This window comes from Camelus ferus, chromosome 13 (genome assembly GCF_009834535.1).
Source record: "Camelus ferus isolate YT-003-E chromosome 13, BCGSAC_Cfer_1.0, whole genome shotgun sequence".
Classification (NCBI taxonomy): domain Eukaryota; kingdom Metazoa; phylum Chordata; class Mammalia; order Artiodactyla; family Camelidae; genus Camelus; species Camelus ferus.
This window is the reverse complement of record NC_045708.1, coordinates 25,465,086-25,487,304: the sequence shown is the minus strand read 5'-3', so window position 1 is coordinate 25,487,304 and position 22,219 is coordinate 25,465,086. Positions and strand designations below refer to the sequence as shown.

The window sequence follows — 22,219 nt, the reverse complement described above, 5'->3', positions numbered from 1 at the left end:
GACGGGATGGGAGCCCCCTCAGTCCCACCCTGAAGCCTGGGAGCTCCGGCTCTGGGGCCTTGGCGGCAGCTTCAAATCTGTATTCCCTCCCAAACCCACCTCAAACAAAATCCACCCTAGGGGGCATCGGGAGACCTGAAGGAAGGTCACAAGGAGACCCCTAAAAGGGCTAGACTTTCTCTCCTCTGGTGATGGCTGGGATGGGGAGAGGCCCAGGAGCCTTGCTGCCGCCCTTCCTCCAGCATCCTGCAGTTGGTGTCTTCCCTGCTCCTCTAGGGTAATTACAGGCCTGCACCACTGATTTACCCAAGTCTCTAATCTGCTGGGTCTCTCCGGGCTCCAAACTGGGTGGTCCTGGCCCTGAACCTCCCCTAGCCCCATCAGAAAATCTCCCGGGAAGGATTTTCTCCCCTGTGTTCTATCCAAGGAGGGAGTGAGTTCGTCTGACTCCTCTCCCCCAGATAATCCTGCTTCCCAGCCCAGGGGAGAGGATCCCCCAAGCCCCTTGTTAGTACCAGCTGAGGTGCGGCCTCAAGCCAAGTCAGGCCCAGCCTGGCCAGAGAGCGGGGCGCTTGCTGGGAAGGTGGATCGATGATGATGGTGCTGCAGGGATTGACAGAGGGGAGGAAGGAGGAGGCGAAGCTGGGCCCTGCCTACCCCATCCCTGCCCTTTGTCCTGACCTCCAGAAGGTCACTTGTCTAGTTTTCCATTGCCCAGAGATTAGGCCCAGTGATATGCTGTCCTCTTGCCCCCCTTTCCCGCCAATGTCTTCTTGCTTTGAGCAGCTCCAGAGAGCAGCCATTTCAAGGGAGAGGGTGGGAAACAAAAGAGTCTGGGTCTCAGGCAACCTGGGAGCAGACTGTCCTGGGACGAGTGAGTGACTGAGGGCCTGAACCCTCTTGCGAGGGCTAGGGAGAGAACAGTACTTTCTCCAGCCCCAAAACATTAGAAAAGGATAATGATAGATGGCCTGAAACTGGAGCTGGTAATCTTAAGCTACTGTCTTAACTTTTCTGAAACCTAGTTTGCTCACCAATAAAATTAGGAAAATAATAATACCATGGAGTGACATGGGGTTGTTGTAAAGGTTAAATAAGCCATCCTAGGTGAAATGCTTAGCACAGAGCCTGGCATATAAGAAGTGCTTAATAAATAAGTAATGATGATGATGATGGGCCTTCAAAAGGAAAAGCAGGTTAGGATGAGGAGCAGATGCTCCATCTTTGTTGTTAGCCATCCCATCTGCAGGGCGAGAATGATGGGGTCCAGAACTGTCCTTTGTGAGGTGAGAGGCCTCAGGGCCTGCATCTTCCAGAGCTGAACAGGCCCACCCTTAGCCAGAGAGTGACTAGACTCAGTGTTGATGAAATGAACCCAACAGGGGAGAGCTGTCTGGGATAGTTCTTCCCAACTCCCACCGGAGATCCTGGGGATACTGCAGGGAGAAAGACATACAGGAAGTGGGAGGAGGGTATAGCTCAACTGGGTAGAGCACATGCTTAGCACACACAAAGTCCTGGGTTCAATCCCCAGTACCTCCTCTGAAAATAAATAAGTAAGTAAACCTAATGACTTCTCCCCTCCTTAAAAAAAAAAAAGACACATAGGTGGGAATAGTGAGGTACCCTCCTTGGCTAGAGCTCAGGGATAGTGGAGGGGAAAATGGTAGCTAAAGATGAAAAGGTAAGCCAGGGATAGCCTATGTAGGAGGATTGGAATGCCAGTTGGCACCAAGATCTACATAATGTAGCTCTTGGGGAGCTGTTGAAGGTTTTTCAAAAGGGGAAGGGTGAGCAGTGCTTTAGAACTGGAAATCCTCCATTGTGTCTAATAATCTAGGATGGACTTTGGGAAGCTCCCTGCAAAGAGGCAGTGTATGGTGTTAGCCTGCTAGGTGGTTCTCAGCCAGAGGCAGTTTTACTCCCCAGGGACATTTGGCAATATTTAGAGGCATTTGTGGTTGTCACAACTAGGGGCGTTATTGGCACCTAGTACTTAGAGACCAGGGACGTTGTTTAACATCTGCAATGCACAAGACTGCCCCCGGAACAGAAATCATCAACCCAAAATGTCAATGGTGCCAAGGTTGAGGAACCTTTCCCTAGTCTGAGGGTAGAGGCTCCTGCACCTCCTCCCAAGATGCTAGAGGTGGGGACATCTGGGAGTTAGGCAACTTGACAGACAGTTCTGGCCAGCCTCAGAAGGCTTCCTGCATGCCTGATGGGTCCACAGGGAGTCCTGGGAGGATGACTGAAGGGGAGCCAGGAGAGCACCACTGTCCTGTGATTGATGCAGTCAGAGTGGACAGATGGAGTGGGATCCTCTCCATTTACCTCCTAACTGACCAGGATCCCTGGTGGATCCCAGACCTTGGCAACTGACAGCGTTTAGAGTGGGTGTCTCTGAGTTTAGGGCTGGGTGAAAGTGCTTCATGTGGCCCCTTAAATATTAGACATCCCAGAGAAGGAGCAAGTGGGGCACTTGCAACATCGGGGGCTGAGGCCCCAAGAGGATGCCCTGCCCTCTTTGGTAAGGGGCTGGGAACGCTGTCGCCTCTCCCGTGCCTTCCCTAGTGCCCAGGGCAGTCCCCTCCCCCTCCACGGAAACAGGCTTGAATGAGCCGTTAGTCTCACCATGAGGCTGGGCTGGGGCTAGGAGGCAGGTCACTGAATGAGGCTCAGAAATATGTCCCCTTCCTGATCCCCCTAGGGGGAGAGCAGGAGCGAGAGCATTTACAACCTCCTAGGTTTGGTGGGGCAGGGTCCGGGATGAACCTGACAGAGAGGTGAAGGAAATCACCAGGAGATTTGACAAACAGATATGAATTTGGACCAAGGCCCTGGAGACTGTCTCCACACCCACAAAGTAGGAAGTGGGAGGGGCCTCATGGTGGGGGCAGCTGAGAGAACAGATACCAGATTCTCACTCCCACCCTACCCACAAGACACCGCAGCAGGAAGCGGTCTCTAACCTAGACTGCTCTCCTGGGGAGCCATAGCCTCCAGGGCTCAATCCCTGGGGCTGGGAGTAGGGAATGCCTTCAAAAGTGGTGTTGACACCAGCTGAATTAAGGCCTCCCCCAACCCAGCTCTTACAGAGAAATAACTGAGAGGGATTGGAAGGGAAGGAACTCAGATCCAGGTTCAACCCTTTGGATTTGGGGGGGGGGGGTCCTTGTCTAGAGCCCTGTTAGGGATGAGATTCTGTCCTTGCTGTGTTCTTTTCCAGGGAGGAGAAGAGGGTGCCTGGTGTTCTTAAGCATCCTGGCCTTGAGGGGTGGTGGAGAGGGACTGGGATTTGGGAATGAGAGCTCTTAGAGCAGTCATCTAAGTAGCCAGGAGGGAACCCTATGGATCAGCCTGAGATGGACCCCACCTCCACCCTTAATTCAGGACTGGTGACTCTGCAAGGAGGAGTTCCAAAGAAAAAGACGCCAAAAGGAGGAATCACAGAGAGAGGAAGAATCTCAGAGGTTGTGAGACCAGTAGGGAAAGGCTCCGCCTCCTGTCTCTCCAGAACTGTCCTGCCTGACAGCAGGCTGGGTGGGGTCGGGCGGCTGGCCGTGACTGTGACTCAGGTTTCTGTGGGCAGCCAAGGGCAGCCAGCAGGGAGGGGCCCAGACCGACAGACAGGCCAGCCAACTGCAGCTTTCACCTCAGCTGTCCTCTCTCCGGGGAATGCAGGAGGTTCTTCTCCAGCTTTGGCTAGCCCACCCCTGCCCCCAACGCACCCTCATGTTCCTTCCCAGAACCCTCAGCCAAGGCACTGACACAGGAGGGAGAGCCAAAGGTCACCGCCTCTAGGGAGGCCCCAGAATGTCTATGCCATAGGGAGAAGAGTATAATGATCGGTCCTGCACCTCGAAGGAGAGACTGGGGGAATCTTGGGTACTGGCTCTCAGGCTGAGTAGCCTGGGCCCCCCAGCCTTCCCCATCCAGGCTGGCTCACGCCTGAGCAGGCTGATTGTCATGGTGAAGGTGAGGGGCTAGAATGCAGCTGCTGCAGAGTCAGGCTACCAGGCCTAAGTGAGGAGAGGGTGCTCAGGGACTCCCATCCCAGCCCTCTCAGAACTGACCAGCCAGGGAGGGATGATTGGAGCTGAAACCAAAGAGCTATGATTGGGGACTATAGGACTTCCCCTTGGTGATGGGTGAGGGTGTGGCCAGCACATTCCCCTAGTGTTTCTGGGGCCTGTGTTTTTAGAGAGTGGCTGGAAGAAAGGGAATGCACATTTACTTTGTGCCAAGTGCTCTGCATACATGTCTCACCAATCTTCACAACAACTGAGAGAGATCCAGCAACTTGCCTAAAATGGCAAAGCAGGGACTAAACCCCAGGACTGGCTGCTACCAACGCCCAGGATCTTTCTTTTCTGGGAACCAGGCTATGTAGTTGTTCTAGGAGAGAGATGGGGAGAAAGTGACCTGAACTTTATGTATCAGACTGGATTATTTCATCAGGAGGCCACAGTGGTAGGATGCAGCTGCTGGCTACGTTTGCGGTTTGGGAACAGATGGCAGTTTGAAGAGAAAGGCACTAGAGAAATGTTTGGCACATCGTAGGTTGTTGTTAAATATTTTTGTAAAAGAAGCTAGATCTGTGTATGAGCCATAGCAGGTTTTCAGGGACATCCTGGGAGCTTCTGGGTCTGAATTGCAAAAGCGGAAGAAGCTAGTTTAGTTTGAAAGAGGGACTTTCCAAGACCAACCCCAGCAAGAGAGGAATTTGCGGAGCATCTTGAGGCCGGGTTCGGTGTTGGGGGTAGTGAGAGGAAGGGGAAGTGTGTGGCTGAGACAGGATTACCGCAAGCTGCGGGCGCCACCCAGCGGCCGGAATGCAGCCCATCGGGGAGCCAGGCTCCACGAGTCCGCCACGCGCAGAGCACTCTGGGAATTGTCGTCCTGTTGAGCTAAGGGGCGGTGCTGTCAGTGGGGCTGTTGGGTGTTGTAGTCCGGCGTTTATTGGGCGGGAATTACCCTAGTCGGCCGGACCACGAGTCCCGTGGTGCCCCGCCGTAGGCCGCGCAGGCGCGGTGTGTCAGTGCCGGTCAATCCCGAACGCTGAGGGGCGGCTGAGACTTCGGTGTTAGAAGGTGGTCCCTGAGTGGGTCTTTGGCGAGACGCGGTAGGGCAGCCGGCACCATGTCGAGGCAGGCAAACCGTGGCACCGAGAGCAAGAAAATGGTAATTTGGAGCGTGTGACCTCGGCGGGCGAGGCGGAATGGAGGCGTTCTGGGGAAGGGGCCCGGCGCGGGCGCGAGGCGCAATTGGGAAAACGCCCTCTCTGAGCGCTGGGAGGGGGTGATTCCGCTGGAAGGAAGGAGGAGGAGGCTGCTTGGTGGGTCTGGAGCGGAGACTCACTCCGGGCCCGAGGCAGGTTGGAGGGCCGCTGAAATAGTTCAGAGACCCCTCCCCCGAGGCCTCAGTACTGCCAGGTGCTAGACCAACGACAACGACGGTAATAACAGTAACTCCCACTGTTTTCTTACTGTATGTGAGGCACTGGGCCAAGCACTTGACATCCATTATCTCATTTAATCCGCAGACTCTCTCAGGTGGACAATGTCTCCGTTTTAAAGCTCAGAGAGGTTGCATAACTTGCCTAAATTTACAACTATAAAGAGTTAGGATTTGAACTCATGTCTCTCTGATCCCAAATGTGTCTCACACTATGCTGTGGACTTTGTAATAGATGCTCAGATACTGGGCTTCCCTTAAAGCAAGAGTAAGGGGTGGGCCAGGGTAGGCAGTAAGTAAATGGTGGCCCTCTCGTGAAAGGCTGGGCTCCCTTATTGTTCTGGGAATAGTGGGAAACCTTATAGCTGCATAAAGTTTGTCTGCGGATGGGGCCTGGGTCTTGGAAGTAAGGTAAAATGACTTTTTTCTCCACACTAAGGGGATTTCTTGGCAGATGTTCCTTTTCTTTGGCATATTCTTACTTCTTCCAGAATTGCCCATCTGTCTTTGTTTTCCGATTTACAAACTGAGTTATCCGACGTTGCACGCAGGGCAAATCAGGGGCCATTTGTTGACACGCAGCTCTAGAGGGGATGACTGCACTTCCTTAAAACCTTTGCATCTTACACCAGGAAGAGCCACCAGAAGTGGGCAGCCAGGAGGCCCTATTACTCCAGAGCAGTATTGCACTTAACTTCTCTCGCATACCCCTTTTGGGAAGTTGATGTTTGCCATGGGTCTTCTGTCCAGAAATAGTAAATAGACAGACATACGCAGACATTTGCTTACATTGGAGGAGGGGAGGCGTTGTAGGTCCCGTGAAGATACTCTGTGAATCACAAGTTAAGAATTCCTGTTTTGGAGGAAATACCAAGAGTTTAAATGATAAAAAGATAAGACTATTTTGCTAGGAAACAATGTCATATAGGGGGAAAAGCATGGACATTGGTTGGAATTCTGTCTTACTTATAAAATGGGGACAATAATGCCTGCCTGGGATTAGAGATAATAGTGTAAAATGCTTGCGTCCTCCTTTCCTTCTCCTTTTCCTATCTCCTTTTCCTATGATATGAGCAGATATGAGAAATCTTCCTGCTTAGTTTTCATATCTAGCCCTTTTTTTTTTGGTATCTTTTTTTTTTTTTTTTTTTTACCTGGAATCAATATTGAAATCTTTAACACCATTTTAGCAGGAACCTTCAGTCTCCACCCCCAGTCTTCAGTATTCACTCAGTTTTGGTGAAGTGAGGGAATTAGGAGGGGGCAGCAGTGCACTCCTGCGTCAGGGTTTTGCTACTGCTGTTGTGTCTGCTTGGAACTTCTCCCAGAGAGGACCTAGCTGCTCCTCACCTCATTCACACTTACTCAGATGTCACCTCCTCAGAGAGGCCTTCCTTGACCACCTGACTAATTCTCTATCCTTTTACTGTACTCTGTATTTTTTTCAAGCACTGTCTGTTTCATTTAAAGTATTTTATTATAAATTATATATTTACTTGTTTATTTTCAGTCTCCCCCATGAGAATGTAAACTCCATGAGAGCAGAGATTGGTTTGTTCACTGCTCCATTTTCAGCACCTAGGATTATGCTTGGCACTAGGCAGTCTATATTGAATGAATGACATGAGTGTTTGGTGCCTCATTCAGTTCCTGTTGGTACCTACTTGGGGCTTGTCACATGATCCTCTTTGTAGCCACCTGATTTTGACATGCTCCTCTTCTCTCCTCTCCAGTTGGAGTTTCCCCCTCAAGCAGCCCAATCTTCTGCTGATTGCTGTGTTCCCACTTAAACCTTCCAAGACTTAAACGGTTAATATGCCCAAGTAATTAGATCTCTGCTTTTAGTGTGTGCAAGCAAACAGTCCATTTTTCTACCAAACCTTTCCTGAGTCTCAGCTCTGTGCAAAACATTGTGCTTGGTGTGGGAGATGCACAGGTGAAGTTCTGGTCCCTAACCTTAAGAAGCACATACTCTATGAAAAAAGCAAAGAAGTACACAAGACAGAAGTATTACACTGTCTGGGGTTGAGTCTTGGTTTCACTGCTTTCTCGTGTGACCTTGGGCAAGTGCTGTCATTGTTCTAAGCATCAGTTCCACCATCTTTAAGAAATAAATTTAAAAAGGTAATAATAGTGTCTCTATCATAGGGTTATCTGAGGATTAATTGAGGTATTGCATGTAAAGCTAGCAAAGTGATAGTGCACTTAAGAACACAGTTGACACTCAGTAAAGGTCAGCTAGCAAGCATCTTTTTTTTTTTAATTAAAGTATAGTTGATCTACAACACTGTGTTAGTTCCAGGTGCACAACATAGTGATTTGATATTACTGTACATTAGAAAATGATCACCACGCAAAGATATTAGTCTTCGTGTGTTTGTATGGTGTTTGGTTCTTGAATCCCATGGACAATCAGGCCTGCCCTTCTTTTGGGTTGTAGCTCTATTCTCCAGAGCTCAGGTGAGTTACTACTTGAGTGGCAGCCCTCAGAGTCTGTATGACAGGAGGCAGGAGAGTGAGAAAGAGGGATAGACTCAGCCCTGTTACTTACCTTCCTTCCCCAGCTGCTGGGGGGGCAGTCACACTGGATTACTTGTGCTGACAAAAATAGTAAGTAGGACTCTTGGAGCATTAACTCCAAAAATCAGCCCCCTTTAGGAGTTTTGATGTTCTGTTTGGGGCACTAACTAAAAATTGCCTGAAAACCATCAAGTGTGGCAGCTCACCTGAGTGTAGGGCTTAGCTTAGTTCACCCTGCTCAGGTTGTGCCTGAAGCAGTTGGAGATCATGTTGGCTATGCCAGTATGAAACCACTCCTATGGTTTCTTGGTCTGCAAAGCATCTTTAAGTCCATTATCTCGTTTGACCCTCCCATCAACCCTGTGATTGACATGCCAGATTTCACTGTTACTGTTTTTGTTTGGGGAGATTGAGGTTTAGCAAGTTCTTTCTAGTGATTTAAAATCTTCCTCTTTAAACCTAGCTCAGGGTGCTTTCAGGCACCACACCACAGAGACCGAAAATAACAGTATCTACTTCTAGAGTGTGTCCTGTGCAGCAGGAGCTCTACACACATCATCTTCTTGGAATCTCACAGTAACCCTGAAGGGCAGATAATGTCACCATCGTGCAGATGGGAAAAGCTGATGTGCAGGGAGATTAAGTACTGGCTTAGGATGACATAACTTTTTATAGGACAGTGCTCAACTATAAGAAGACTGAGTCTCAGTCTATTGGTGATTAAACTATCACCTGTAAAATGGGGATAAATAATGTTTGTTCTGCTAACCTCTCATGGTTGTTGTGAAGGTCAGTAAGTATCAGCGAAGACACTCTGCAAGTGTTATAGGTGTTAGTGATCATTATTATTAAACATCATTGAAGCAGTCTGAAAGTAGAAGTGTTGCTGAAGAGAGTCATGTTTCTGTTGGGAGGAAGAATGTGGTGCTTATGTTCAATGAAGAAATCGGACAGGTTGAATTGGCTGACCTTTAAGTTCCCACGGGACCTTACGTTGTAAGGGTCTTCAGACTCTGCAGCGTCTTGTTACTTTTCTGACTTGTTCTGTTTGCTGTTGTGTTTAGTCCTCTCTAATTATACTGGTCTCACACGTGGCAGACATACTCCCACCTCAGAGCCTTCCACTTGCTGCCTAGAATTGTTTCATCTAGATATGTTTGTGACTTTCCCTTATTTCCATTAGGCCTTTGTACAGATATCATCTTGCACTTTTTTAAAAATTTTTTGGGGGGGGTAGGTAATTAAGTTTACTTATTTATTTATTTTTGGGGGGGAAGCACAGGGGATTGAACCCAGGGCCTCCTGCATGCTAGCATGCACTCTACTACTTGAGCTATACCCTCCCCTCCAGACAAATACCATCTTAAGGAGGCCTTTTCTGACTGCCCTATTTAAAATTGGACCCCCCGCCCCCGACACACACACATACAGGTGACCATAAATACTTCTAATCTTCTTTTATGCTTATTTTCCTGCTAGCACTTATCACCATCTGGCAAACCACTTATTTATTCCGTTTATTGTCTGTTTCCCTCTTGTTAGGTGGTCCCTGGTACATAGTAAACTTGGAATGAATGATTTTTTTCTATAACACAGCTCACTCCTATTTTTAAAGTCTGAAGACCTTTAAGTTGTATATTTTTGTCACATGCTGTTCCAAATAGTCTTGGTTCACAGTTGAAGATGGAGAAAGACTTGCAAATTAAGTGAGGGTTTGGAGAGCCTGGGTCAGGGATCTTATTCCCAGATTCCAGGCATATTGATTCTGTGACCACAGACAGTTCTATTTAGGACCTTGCTTTTTCTTATTGGTAAATTGGGGGCAGTTGCATGTATAAAGTGCTTGATAACATTGTGATGTGCATGTTACTTGGCATCATGGTGGGCTGAGGCTCTTGGAGTCTCCATCCAAGGGCTCATTAATAATAGAAGGAAAGCTGTCCTGATTTAATGCAGTGGAGCCAATGCTATGACTGGTTACTGCTGGATCGTCTCCATCCATTCATGCCCAAGCCATCCTAGTGCCAAACCCTTAACTTCACTAAAAAAAAAATCATTCTTCTCCTTAATAGCTTCCCCTTAATTGTCATATTTAGTAAACGGTCTCTTGGAGATATCCTGGTCTGACTGTTGTAGCTGAATTCAAAGAGCTTCCTAATTCTGAAACTGATTCTGACCCTGTAATGCAGCTAACTTGTTTGTTTTTTGAGGGGAGGGGGGTATTGATCCTGCAGTTGTGGGGAACAGTGGACAGAATGAACATTGGCTTAGAATCTCCTGGGTTTTGTTCCCCAAAATTACTTTTGTCAGTAATTAGCTGTCCTTGGGCAAATTACTTAACCATTCTGAGTCTCAGTTTCCTCTTCTCTAAAATGAGATTAGTTCCTGTCCTTTCTGCTTTATAGAGTTATTATGGGGTGAAAAAATGAGATGATGACAAATAGAATGAAGTACGATGTAGGCAAAAGACATTCCCGTTACTGTTCTTGCAGTGACCTCGTGGGGGTGAGGTGAGAAGCACTGTGAACCTGGACCTTACCGCCAGTGATACTTTCTTCTCCAGAAAACTTGCAGACAGAAAGGTGCTCTGCTCAAGTCTGACAAGCCTCCATTCAGAAAGGACTGATTGGGTGGCAGTCTTATTTCTGCATGAGTACATTAATCCAAATGTGCTGTTAATATGTTTGTCACTTTGTTTTTAAACTCTGATAATGCCTTTCCCCTAACGTGCTGCTTTATTCTGTGGTCTTGCTATTTGCCATTCCTTTCACCTTCCACATCTCTCAGTTTCTTGGTAGGCAGGAGACAGGATTCTTTATCTGAGAAAGAGTTTCTGTGATTTTTAACTGTGGTTATAATAGCAACCAGTCCAGGTCAGTATTGTGTTCCAGGTACTCACTCAAAAGATTGTATGCCTTTCAGAGTTACCTGGAAACACTTTAGCTATATGGCTAGAGGAATATTATTTTTTTCCATGTTGGTAACTTAGAGGGATTATTGGTTATCACTAGTGCAATGGACTTCATCTGGGACTTCCTTCCTTCCCCATGGACTGGGCCCCTGGGCTCTCTGCTGCTCCCGGGAGGGGCCTTGGGAGTACAGTTTAATGTCCAGGACATTTGTAGGGAAGTGATGGCTCACACCTGGTAACACACAAAGGCTAATTTGTAAATGTCTGTCTCGGGTCTGTCTTTCACTGTATCTAGTGAATGACTGTTGCTCCCACACCAGATTTTAGTGGTCTGTGCTTAGGCTTGGTAGCTGTGGTGGGTTCCTGGGTCAGCAGAAGCCCACCTTGGTGTGTTGGAAGGGTGACTGCTTAGTGTGTGAGGTGCCTTTTATAGCCCATTTACAGTGGGTTTGGGGTTTGGTTTCAATCCTGTCATGTTGACCCTAGGGAGCCAAAATCTTTAGCTACTCACCGAAGATGATGGTCTTGCCCACCAGACACAAGTGACCTTCCTTTGAATTCTGACAGTTGTAGTACGGCTGATCCAGACTCTCACCAGACCTTCCCTTTTGTGTGGCTTTTTGTATGACTGCCTTTTGAATCTCTTTTAGAGCTCTGAGCTCTTCACCCTGACCTATGGGGCTTTAGTCACCCAGCTGTGCAAGGACTATGAAAATGATGAAGATGTGAATAAACAGCTGGACAAAATGTGAGTGAGCTTCCTTGTGGGAGAGCCAGGAATGGGGCCTCTAAGCACACTGAATCTACACCGTTCCTTAGAGCCCAGAACAGGGTCCTCGTAACACTTTGGGTACAGTTTCCACTGCTCATTTGTTGGGATGTTTTGGGGGTTGTCCTCATTTTCACTTTACCATCAACAGCTTTATGTTTAGACATAGGACATTCAGACCCCATAATCTAGTCTGTTCTCTCATTTCTTTCCCAGGGGCTATAACATTGGAGTCCGACTGATTGAGGATTTCTTGGCACGGTCAAATGTTGGGAGGTGCCATGACTTTCGAGAAACTGCAGATGTCATTGCCAAGGTCATTATCCTGAGCTGCCTGGCCATGCTGAGGAATTATCATTGGGAGGCACTGCTTACCACTCTCTCCGTCTCCCTTAGAGAGGCCCTTAGTTTCCAGAGGACTAGCTAGGCAGCAGTTTGGGCCACAGAAGCCTTCCTGGTGTTTTGGAAATAGCACAGACTGTGAAAAAGGAAAGAATGGTTGGGATCATCCCTGTGGATTAAGCCCCACTGAAATCAAAGCCAGGTCTCTTCAGCTGTGCAGAGGTAGCAGCGTAGCCTGGGGTTAAGAATATAGACAAGCCTGGCTTCAAGTTCTGGCTCCAGTACTTACTAGTTCTTAGGTAAGTTATTTTTAACCCCTTTAATTACCAGTTACCTCATCTTTAAAATGAAGAAAATGAAGAGCTACCTCATAGGGTTATTGTTAAGGAGTAAGTGAAATAATGAACATGAGCATTCAGGTAAAATGAATGCACTTATCACCATGTGTGTATAGTAAGTGTTTGCTATTAATGTTAGTGTTACATATTGTAGGATTAATAATAAATGATAACACACCTATATCTTTGTGGTGTCAGTTAGAAGGGTTCAGATAGCAGAGAGAGTGGACAGGGAAGTGGATTGGGACCTCTCTGGGCTTAGATGCTGGTTCAGGGCAGTTACCTCCATTAGAAGATCAGTGCTTCCTTCCACTAAGAATGCAGGTAGTCAGCAAGTTGTTGCCTAATTGTATGATGCCTTGAAGTAGAAGGGTGTGGAATTGTGCACAGATGCTTTTCCCTTTTTGCCCTGAATACCTAAATGTTCAATGTCTTGCAGAGACCACAGTTTTTCCCTGAGTCACTTAATTCCCCTTGCCAGTTCCGTCACCTTCCCTATTGTACTGCTCTTCCCCGTGGTGCCATTGTGTGTCTCTTGACAGGTGGCCTTCAAGATGTACTTGGGCATCACTCCAAGCATCACCAATTGGAGCCCAGCTGGTGACGAATTCTCCCTCATTTTGGAAAATAATCCCTTGGTGGACTTTGTGGAACTTCCTGATAACCACTCATCCCTTATTTATTCCAATCTCTTGTGTGGGGTCTTGCGGGGAGCCTTGGAGATGGTGAGTGCAGCTCTTTACTTTCTGAGACACCTGCAATGTGATAGAGGCTTAATAAATGTTTGAATGAATGAATGAGAGGGTGAGAAGAAGGGCCTTTAGCTCACCCCATTGGTTTTCTGCCTGAGATGATGACACTGCCACTTACAGGATTCAAGTTGGATAGCCCTACATGGTAATGATCCTTCCCACTAGGCTGGGAGGTGGTGCTGTCAGCCCCCGAAGGCCAGGAACATCTGTTCCCAGATTGGCTCATTGGGTGGCACTTATATCTGTGAGTGCTCTTCGCTAAGTCTCTCCTGTTGGGTCGGGGCCAGTGCCCTGTGCACAGGGACATTGGAACCGGCAATCTTGTCCTTGTGGGGAGCCAGCCCCCTTGTTTAGGATGCTGTGGATGAGTCAGCTACAGCTCCATCCCCAGTGGTTTCCCAGGGGCTGTGGCTAGGCGCTGCCCCTTCATTTTCCCACTGTCCCCCAGGTCCAGATGGCTGTGGAAGCCAAGTTTGTCCAGGACACCCTGAAAGGAGACGGTGTGACAGAAATCCGGATGAGGTTCATCAGGCGGATTGAGGACAACCTCCCAGCTGGAGAGGAATGACCATCCCCAGGACTTCAGGGTAGCGAGCAGGAGCACTTGTTGGAAAGCCTCATTGCTCCTCTGCCCTCTGGAATTCAGTGACTCTTTAACACGGATGTTATATATTCTTCTAACCTTGTTTCCAGTCTCTGTGCTAATAAAGAGCAGACTGTGATATAGTCCACTTACCCTACAAGTGTGCACATTCAGGAGGGAAATTCTTTGCTCCCTTTCCCTTCAGAGGGGCTGGATGTAATCATCTTTGGTTGGACTAGAAAGAGCTCAAAGCATTTTACATTCCTGTTTGAATTTTCCAAAGCAAAATTCACTTTGACCCCATTAAGAGGCAAGCCTAGCACATCTATCCCTGGGTCTTCAGAAAGCCATTGGCAAATGGCTGTAGGGAATCCAGGGTTCATGGGATGGGGGAGGAGAAGCTGGGAGGGGTGGGTAGGAATCGCTAGCTGTAGTGTGACACACTCTAGTGCTTGCCAGGAAAGGGGAGCCAGTCATGCCAGAAACACTGACTTCTGGGAAGCCATCCAGGTCTCTCATTCCTCCCTGCTGTTTGGAGGCAACATCTCCTCTTTTTACAGAGGGTCCATCCTTTTTTCTTACCAATTCTTCAATAAAGACATTCTTGAGTGAAACCCCAATCATGTCCTGTTTTCTTTCTGCTTAGCCCTGGGAATTTTGTGCCAGTGGGGTGAGGAGATGTGCTAAGTTCCTGGGCCCTGCCTTGATTTTACCTGGACTAGGAATAGCTTCTCCCCACAGAGCAGAGAGCCTGGGAAACCTGGGAGCATTGAGGCTCCTTCAGAGTCATTTTTGTCAACTGTCTGTAGCAAAATCTAGAAGCAGACCATTATCCCAGATGTACCTAAAATGGACTATCCTGGGCTCTTGGCCACCAGGTTGGAGGATTTGGCTAGAAGGACCATGTAAACTCTTGTGTGTGCATTACCTAATTCACAATAATTCCACTTTTAGAAGGGAGGCCACAAGTTGCCCAAGGTCATACAGCTAGTAAGTGGAGAAGCTAGGATTCAAAGCCCCAGCCAAACTCCAAAGCCCATGTTCTTAACAATGATGCCTGGTTGGCACTGTGTGTGTGGCGGAGGGGTGGCGGGGCAGGCCTGTGGCTCCCTCTCAGTCTCACAGAACTTAGGATAGTTTTTTTGTTTGTTTTTAAAAAAAAATTTGAGGGGGGGGAGGTAATTAAGTTTATTTATTTACTTTTTTTTGGTGGAGGTGCTGGGGATTGAACCCAGGACCTCATGCATGCTAAGCACATGCTCTACCACTGAGCTATACCCTCCTCTCAGGACAGTTTTTAAAGGGAGGGATCAGAAGTTGTCAGGCTATATTTGGTAGCCCTATTCTTGCAGACAGCCTAGGGCCTTGAGGTCCAGATACTCAGATTGTTAGGAGGAAACAGAGCCCCCAGGCCTTCCCCAGGATTAGTAGACAGGCCTGAGATGGGAGCATTGTGCTTGAAGTGTGTCTGGGTCATACAGATTAGGACCCAGGTTCTGGGACACCAGTAAGAGGCACACAGCCTGCCTCCTCTAGCTGGTTTAAGCCCTGGGGGAGAAGGAAAGGCCACTTTTGTGTCCCCAAATATAGGAAGGCTTATGCTCCCTCTAGGATCTCTGAGCCTCTTTACTTCTCTGTCCAGGTACAATTTGAGGCCCCAAGGCACCCTATTTTAGTCAACTGTATCCTTAGCACCCAGCCTAGGGCGGGGTCCAGTTACAGCAGAGTTTGAGTGAATAAAGGAGAGAATAAGGGAATTAATGCTGGGGCCCAGATGTGGAAAGCGTTGTGTGGTGTCTGGACCCTGCCAAGAAAAGTGAGCTGGACCACCCTTTCCTTCTCCAGGGGGGCCCTCGCCCTTCCTCTCCTCCCAGTACCACAGCCTACTTTCCAGCAGCTGTTTGTATGGCGTGAGGTTTTAGATATTTCCTTTCCCAGAATTTAACTTGGGCGACATTACAGGGTCGGCAAGCTGTTGAAACAAAGCCCCCTTAGTGAGTTCTCCCAGTTACAACCCCACAGTTGTGTGATATGCACTCAGGGGCTAAAGGAAGGGAAAGGGCTGAGGACTATGAGCCGTTCAGAACATCACCTCACCATCTCTCCCATGGAGCCAAACATACAAGTTCCAGCTACCCGACAGCTGGTCCCCCCACTCCTGAAATTAATTAGCTGTAGATTGCATATCCCATTGCTTTACTATGACTGAGGCTGCCTTCTCCCCTATCCCCCGCCACAGGCTAGGCCATTCCACGTTCCTGATATGTTCGAACACCCTCCCAGCAAGATGGGGCAGGTTTGCCTGGCTATACAGGGGGATCTGACTAATGAGGGGGGTTCCCAAAGAGCCTCGGTGACTAGAGGAGTCCATTCTGGTGGCCTTTGGGCTTGGCGCTGCTGGGCAGAGCTCTAAGAAAAGGCCTTGCTCTGCAGCCTTTGGCCACCAGGGGTCTCCAAATCATCACTGTACTGTCCCAGAGAGTAACATTGGATCCCTGGTTTTCAGAATTTGCCGGAAGATGCACCTGATGGAGAAAATCTCAGACGCTAGGCAGAGCCTGAAAGTGACCCCTTCTTCTAGTCACAACCAAGGAACTTGAAAACAAAGCTCACACGCTGCCTGGCTAAGGGCCTGCCTACTGAACCCAGGGAAAGAGCACATTGGCTAGGAAGTCTCTGGCTTCCATACACACCCCAAACTCTCATGCTGGCCTCCTGAGTTGGATGAGCTAGTTCTGAGCCCTCCCCTAACCAACCCCCCTTACTTCCTGAGACCAGAGCACCAGCCCTGTTCCCCTGATGTAAGAGAGTCCAGTTCCTGCCCCAGACTCCCACCAATGACGTTTCCATATTTAGGTTACACTTATCCCTGGCGGACTGGCCACCCCTACATTTGTACTAGGCATCCAGATCTGAGAAGGAGGTGGCAACAGAGGCCTAGGAACAGAAATTGCATTAAGTAAAATTAAAATAGCCTCCTAACAAGCAGTTCATTGTGGATGGCTGAGGTGGGGGTGTGCAGGAAAATCATCCTCTGGTTCTCCCGGAACTTAAGTGCTACCATGTGCTGTTCCCTGAAAGCCAAAGGGCCGGTGGGAGGGGAGGGGAGGGCAGGGGAGGGTGGCGGCAGACGAGGAGCCTCACTGTTACCAATCCCCAGCCTTTGATGTGGGGCCAGGCCTGACCCCAGGACAGCCGCTGGCCACTGCCAGGGGAGCTGTGGGACGCAGCGCATTCCTGGGGGCAATTTACACTCCTGGCAGGAGGAGAGGAAAGTTTCTACTGTGGGGAAGGGGGCGGAGAGAGGATGCTGCAGTAGAGGTTGGGGGGTGGGTGTTGTCAGGAACAATGCAGGGAGCCAAGGCACAGGGCAGCACCCTCCTGCCTTAGCCTGGTTCAACCTGCTTGGCTGGAGACCTCCTCTAGAAAGGCTTCTCTGATGGATCCAGAGCTGGTGAGAAGCAGCACCTTTGCCCCCCACCACACACATGGGCCCGCCCAGGTATAGCCAGCCCTGGAAGATGCTGAGAGATGCAGTTGCTCTTCCCTCCTGGCTCTGGGGGCCTGGACTGTCAGTCATGAGGGTATCTAGGACTGAGTCAGGCTAGAGGAGGGCTGGGAAGATGGACATGACAGCAATGTGTGAATGAGGGCGGGCAAATGTTATTCATAGCACCTGGTAATATTTATTGCAGGGTGACTATGTCCCAGTGCTGTCTAAGCACTTTACGTGTATTTCTCATTTAGCATTCACAACAGCCCTATTACTATTCCTGTTTTGCAGATAAGGAAACTGAGACACACAGCTGATACATAGTAGATTCAGCACTTGAACCACAAATAGTCCAGTATTGGATACCAAGCTCTTATCCAGTATATTATGTGTTGCATATGTATATTTTTGTGTTTCAATGGGTGACTATTTCCTTGTGTTTTTTGGGGAGTGTGTCTGTATGTGAATTCTTTCATTTAACAGAAGTGTAGCCCTGAGCTGGGGGCTGGGGCCATGGAGATGCTGGGAGCCTCTATCCATGGGGAAGCAGCTGAAGGCATGTGTGGTGGGGGGCAGGGGAGGAGAGGAGAGGAGAGGTTGAAAATGGGAGCCAAAGGCAGGTCTCAGCTCTGCCGCTTATTGATTATGTGACACTGGACAAGGGAGTTTAACTCTGAGCCTCAGTTTTTTCATCTGGAAAATGGAGATAATAATGCCTACCTTGCTGACTGTTTTGAGGATAAAACAAAATGAAGTATGTACATTTCCTGGCACAGGCTGAGTGTTCCCTAATTGGCAGATATGATGAACATGATATTAGGGGAAGTGTCTTGCAAAATTGCTGTGTGTGGATCCGTGAGTGTCTGAGTGTGTGCAGATGGTAGTTTTGTGGAATCAGGGTCATGTCTCTGTTGTTCATTGCTGTATTCCCAAGCGTCTAGCACTACGTTCAGCACAAAACAGGTGCTCAATAAATTCTTGTTCACTGTCAACCGAGTGTAAGAAGAGAGTGAGGTGGGCTCATAGAAAGAGTGGTGAGTGGGCAGTATGGGTTTTCACAGGGACCATCTACATTTTATGGGGCTCAGTGCAAAGGAAAAATGCAGAGCCCCTGGTCCAAAAATTATTATGAATTTCAAGATGACCCAGGAGAGCATTAAACCCAGCCCTTCTGAGCTGCACACCCGCGAAGCTAGCCTTGGCCTCCTTGCCTTTGAGCATCACCAGCCCCAAGTCCTCCCCAGCCCAGCTGTTCAGGAGGGTGTAAAGGAGATTCCACCCATGGCCTGCTGTGCTTTGCTGGCTGCCTGAGCAAAGGGGAGGAAGGGGCAGGATTGCGCAGTGGGGGCAGGATTGCGCAGTGTGAGCAGGCCAGGAAAAGCAGAAGGAGGGGCTCAATGGCCTGCAGACCTCTCCCAGGGAGCCCCTCCCTCCCGAGCCAGGCCATGCCTGAGAACAGCCCTCTGCTCTCCATCCCTCTAGGAGCTCACCTCCCACCCCAAACCACCAACCAGGCCGCTGGGTGGTCTGGGCACATGTGGTCACATTTAGATGTTGATTGAAGCAGAATTGTTATAAGATTAGAAATATTTAAGGTAACTTTAATTTCCACGACATTACTGGGATTTTTGAGGATGGGGCTGAGAGATCCCCTGGGGTGGAAGAAAGGAGAAAGGTGGGGGGTGCAGGAGGGGTCTTCATTTCCCTAGTCCTGTAAGACAGGCCTCTGGCAACTAAAAAGAAGAACGGAGGGCTAGACCGAGGGAGGGACTTCCCAGGAATGGTAAAACCAAGAGTCCAGTCCTCTGGCAGATATGGAAAGTCAGGGATAGGGATAGGGGCATGCAGAATCCCAAGGTGGAGTAGGAATTTACTAACACTGCACCCCCTCCCCAGACTATTTGCACACCCCGGGCCACACATCTGTGCAAACATCCTTCCCTTCCCTCATCTTACCAGACCAATGGAAGGGGTGGCAAGAGGAAGGTACCATCCAGGTCCTCCCTAGGCTCCGACCTCGGGTGGTGGGAGCCCAGAGAGTTTTCTTATTGACAGATCAAGATAGAAATTTAGAAGGAATGGGAGAATCATGGTAACAGTACTAACAAGGGCTAACATTTTTGAGTCATTGCTATGTGCCAGGCTTGTGTTAAGCCCTTTATATTCACTGTCTCTTCTAAGAGGCCCTATGGCTCAGTGAGAAACGGGAAGACTGGGGAGTCAGCCTGCTTGGAGTCAATTCCCAGCTCACCCACTTCCTAGCTCTGTGACCATGGGTGAGTCAGTGAATCCATCTGTGCCTCAGTTTTCCCATCTACAAAGTGGAGGTAATACTCATACCAACCTCAAAGGGTTGGTGTGAGGATTAAATGAGTTAATTTACATGAAGTGCTGAGAATAGAGCTTGTCATGGACTAAGAGCCCCACAAGGGTTAGCTGTTGTCATTAGGGACTATCATTATCCCCCTTTCAAAGAGGAGGAATTTGAGGTTTGGAGAAATGAGGTCACTTGCCCACAGTCACAGAGAGGCAAACCCAGATCTGCCTGACTCCTCGGCCCATGCTCTGAACCACCAGACAGATGCCAGCATCAGCTCCGCCAAGGGCTGTGCTAAGCAGGTTACATTCTTCGTCTGGTTCAGTTTAACTACGCATCCCATTTCATACCCCTGCTCAGGCCTAGAACTGTCCTTTAATCAAACTCTCTGCTTCTTCTGGCTAAAGGAAATGAAGCCCAGAGAGGAGTAGCAACTTGTCCAAGGCCACACAGCAGGTGACCACAGGCAGAGCTGACCCACTGATATCTAGACACCACCAGAGACAGATCAAAGGTGGAAGTCCCTGGCAGGTGGGATGGGGAACCTGGCTGGGGTCTGGCGTGGCCTAGCCCAGAGGTGAGCCTTGGCGGGAAAGTCTGTGATTTCTGGCTCCAGGATGTTCATTTCCTGTCTTGAAGTTTGCTGTGCAAAGAGCTGGTAGAACAGGCAGCAGGGTCATGGCAAGACTGTCTCAGCCTCTTGATGGACAGCTGAGGCCCATCTGGGGGTGTCCAGTGAACATCAGGGGCTGCAGGACAACAGAACAGGGCCCAGGTGGCCTCCCTGGGTGGGCCGAAAGGAGAAGGAGCTGAAGCCCGCCCTCCCTGCAGGGCCTTCAGCTGAGGGAGAAGAGAAGGGCTGGGAAGGTGCGCGTCACGGAGAACCAGGCCGGGGCCCTCAGGAAAGCTGAAGGAAGGGGTGAGTCAGGAGAATCAGGTGGAATGGTGTGGGGGACTGTCTGAGAGTGTGTTGCCACGGCTGTGTGTGTGAAGCCCACAGGAGCCCTTTCCCTAGCACAGCACACCCTCTCATTTGCCTGCTTGCTTCACCTGGTCTCCTTCACTGAGCTCCCCTCCCCCCTCTCTAAGACCAGCTCACACTCAGAGCTAAGAGCTCTACATGGATTAATGGATTTAATCCTCACAACAAGCCTATGAGAGCTTTTCAGATGAGGAAACTGAGGTGCCAGAGGTTTGGTAACTTTATCAAGACATGCAGCTGGTGAGTGGTGGCATTTGGACTTGAACCCAGATGGCCTAACTCCAGAGTCCCTGCTGCTCATCTCCCACCCCATCCCTGAACACTCACCCCCATCCCGCTCACCCCTATCCCATCCCCATCAAGGGCCTGGTTTTCACACCAGCTTTGGGGGAGGGCTGCTGCTCTCCACCCCAATCAGTGTCCTCTTAGGTACCCTGCCAACCAGGCCCCATCCCCTTCCCTGGGCAGTGCCCCGCTTAGCTCCCCTGTAGCCCTTCTGGCTGACTCAGGCCAGGAGGCCAGACTCAAAGATCCCTTGCAATCCAGCCAATCTGAGGGGTAGGATGGGAGTGGGCCCAGACTCTGGAGGTGGGTGAGGGCGAGAGGCCCCATCAAGGAGTGGCGGGGCTGGTGTGTACCTTGGCAGGGGGACAGCAAAGTGGGAGGCCCTTGGAGGGCAGGCGGTAGGAGAGGGAGGGGGCCGTGGAGGTGGGCCCAGACCCAGAGACAGACAGCCTTGGGCCCTTCCTGCTCCTTTTCTAGACCTGTGGAGGGTGTGGCTCTTTCCCACTTAGAACACACAGACACACAGACACATACACTACCACCCCCTTCTAAACTCCACCACTGCACCTGCTGCCTCCACTTCCTCACCTGTCGATGCTCCTTTGGCCTCTGCAGCCTGGCTCCTGCCCCTCCCCTTGCCCACCAACCCAACCACCATCCTCTAATTGCCATTCCCAAAGGACTGTGACATCTGACCCTGGAGGTCTTTCTGGCCCTCTGGAAAGACTCTGCCTTTGCTTTCTGAGTCACTGTTCTCCTGGTTTCCCCCCATCTCCCAGCCCCATCTTCTCAGTCTTCTTTTCTGACCTCTTTTCCTCTACATGTCCTTTGAATGTTAATGGTCTCCATGTCCTGGCCTGGACACTCCTTCCCTGGGCATCACTCCCATGACATCATCACCATCTATACACTATGGGCCCTGTCTCTAGCTCAGAACTCTCACTTCCCTTCTGGATCCGTGAAGCCCCGCAGCGGTGTTCAACACAGTGCATCAGACCATCCTCCTTCTGGACCACCACTCCCCAGGGCCCCAGTGAAGAACCTCCCTCTTTCTAGGTCTCTCAGCCCCACATCCAAATCCCACCTATTCTACCTCCTTTACTCCTCTCACATTTGATCCTTCCCTCCACCCCCACTGTCCACCTCACTGGACCAGCCAGGATTATTCCAGCAGCCTCTTCACCAGTGTCCCTGCCTCTATCTTCCTCTGCACAGAAGTCAGGAGGCTCTTTCTAAAGCACAACACTGACCACGGCAGTGCGCTGCTCCAGTCTTCAGTGGCTCCTTACTTCCCTGAAGTGAAATCTAACCAGCTTCAGCACGACCGCCTGTCTCTGCGAGCACAGGCTCACCTCCCTAAACCCAGAATGTGCGAGTCACTACCGCCCCTCCTCCTACTTCTCCTGTAAGCCCTCCTCCTCAGCCTAGGTTACTGCCCGCTCCCAGGAAGCCTTCCGCGGACTGCTCATT

At 49.7% G+C, this 22,219-nt stretch overlaps 1 protein-coding gene across 3 annotated transcripts; it reads left to right on the top strand.

Moving 5' to 3' along the window:
- The first annotated feature begins 5,009 nt into the window (after nucleotides 1-5,009).
- Nucleotides 5,010-18,154, top strand: TRAPPC3 (trafficking protein particle complex 3). Of its 3 annotated transcripts, none has more exons than XM_006186319.3 (5): nucleotides 5,010-5,184; nucleotides 11,539-11,636; nucleotides 11,874-11,973; nucleotides 12,880-13,062; nucleotides 17,457-18,154. In XM_006186319.3, the coding sequence occupies exons 1-5, from the start codon at nucleotides 5,143-5,145 to the stop codon at nucleotides 17,487-17,489; spliced, it is 456 nt and encodes a 151-aa protein (XP_006186381.1). In that variant the 5' UTR covers nucleotides 5,010-5,142; the 3' UTR covers nucleotides 17,490-18,154. The 3 variants fall into 3 exon arrangements, with proteins under 3 accessions (XP_006186381.1, XP_006186380.1, XP_032351817.1); XM_006186318.3 differs by lacking the exon at nucleotides 17,457-18,154 and adding an exon at nucleotides 13,538-14,292 and having other exon boundaries at nucleotides 5,013-5,184; XM_032495926.1 differs by lacking the exons at nucleotides 11,539-11,636; nucleotides 17,457-18,154 and adding an exon at nucleotides 13,538-14,292 and having other exon boundaries at nucleotides 5,031-5,184.
- Nucleotides 18,155-22,219: the final 4,065 nt, after the last annotated feature.

Bases quoted from the DNA above. Each gene is read 5' to 3' on its own strand.
- TRAPPC3 (XM_006186318.3), top strand. From the start codon at position 5,143: ATGTCGAGGCAGGCAAACCGTGGCACCGAGAGCAAGAAAATG. The intron at 11,974-12,879 runs GTCATTATCCTG...GTCTCTTGACAG, and splicing joins CTGCAGATGTCATTGCCAAG to GTGGCCTTCAAGATGTACTT. The intron at 13,063-13,537 runs GTGAGTGCAGCT...ACTGTCCCCCAG, and splicing joins TGCGGGGAGCCTTGGAGATG to GTCCAGATGGCTGTGGAAGC.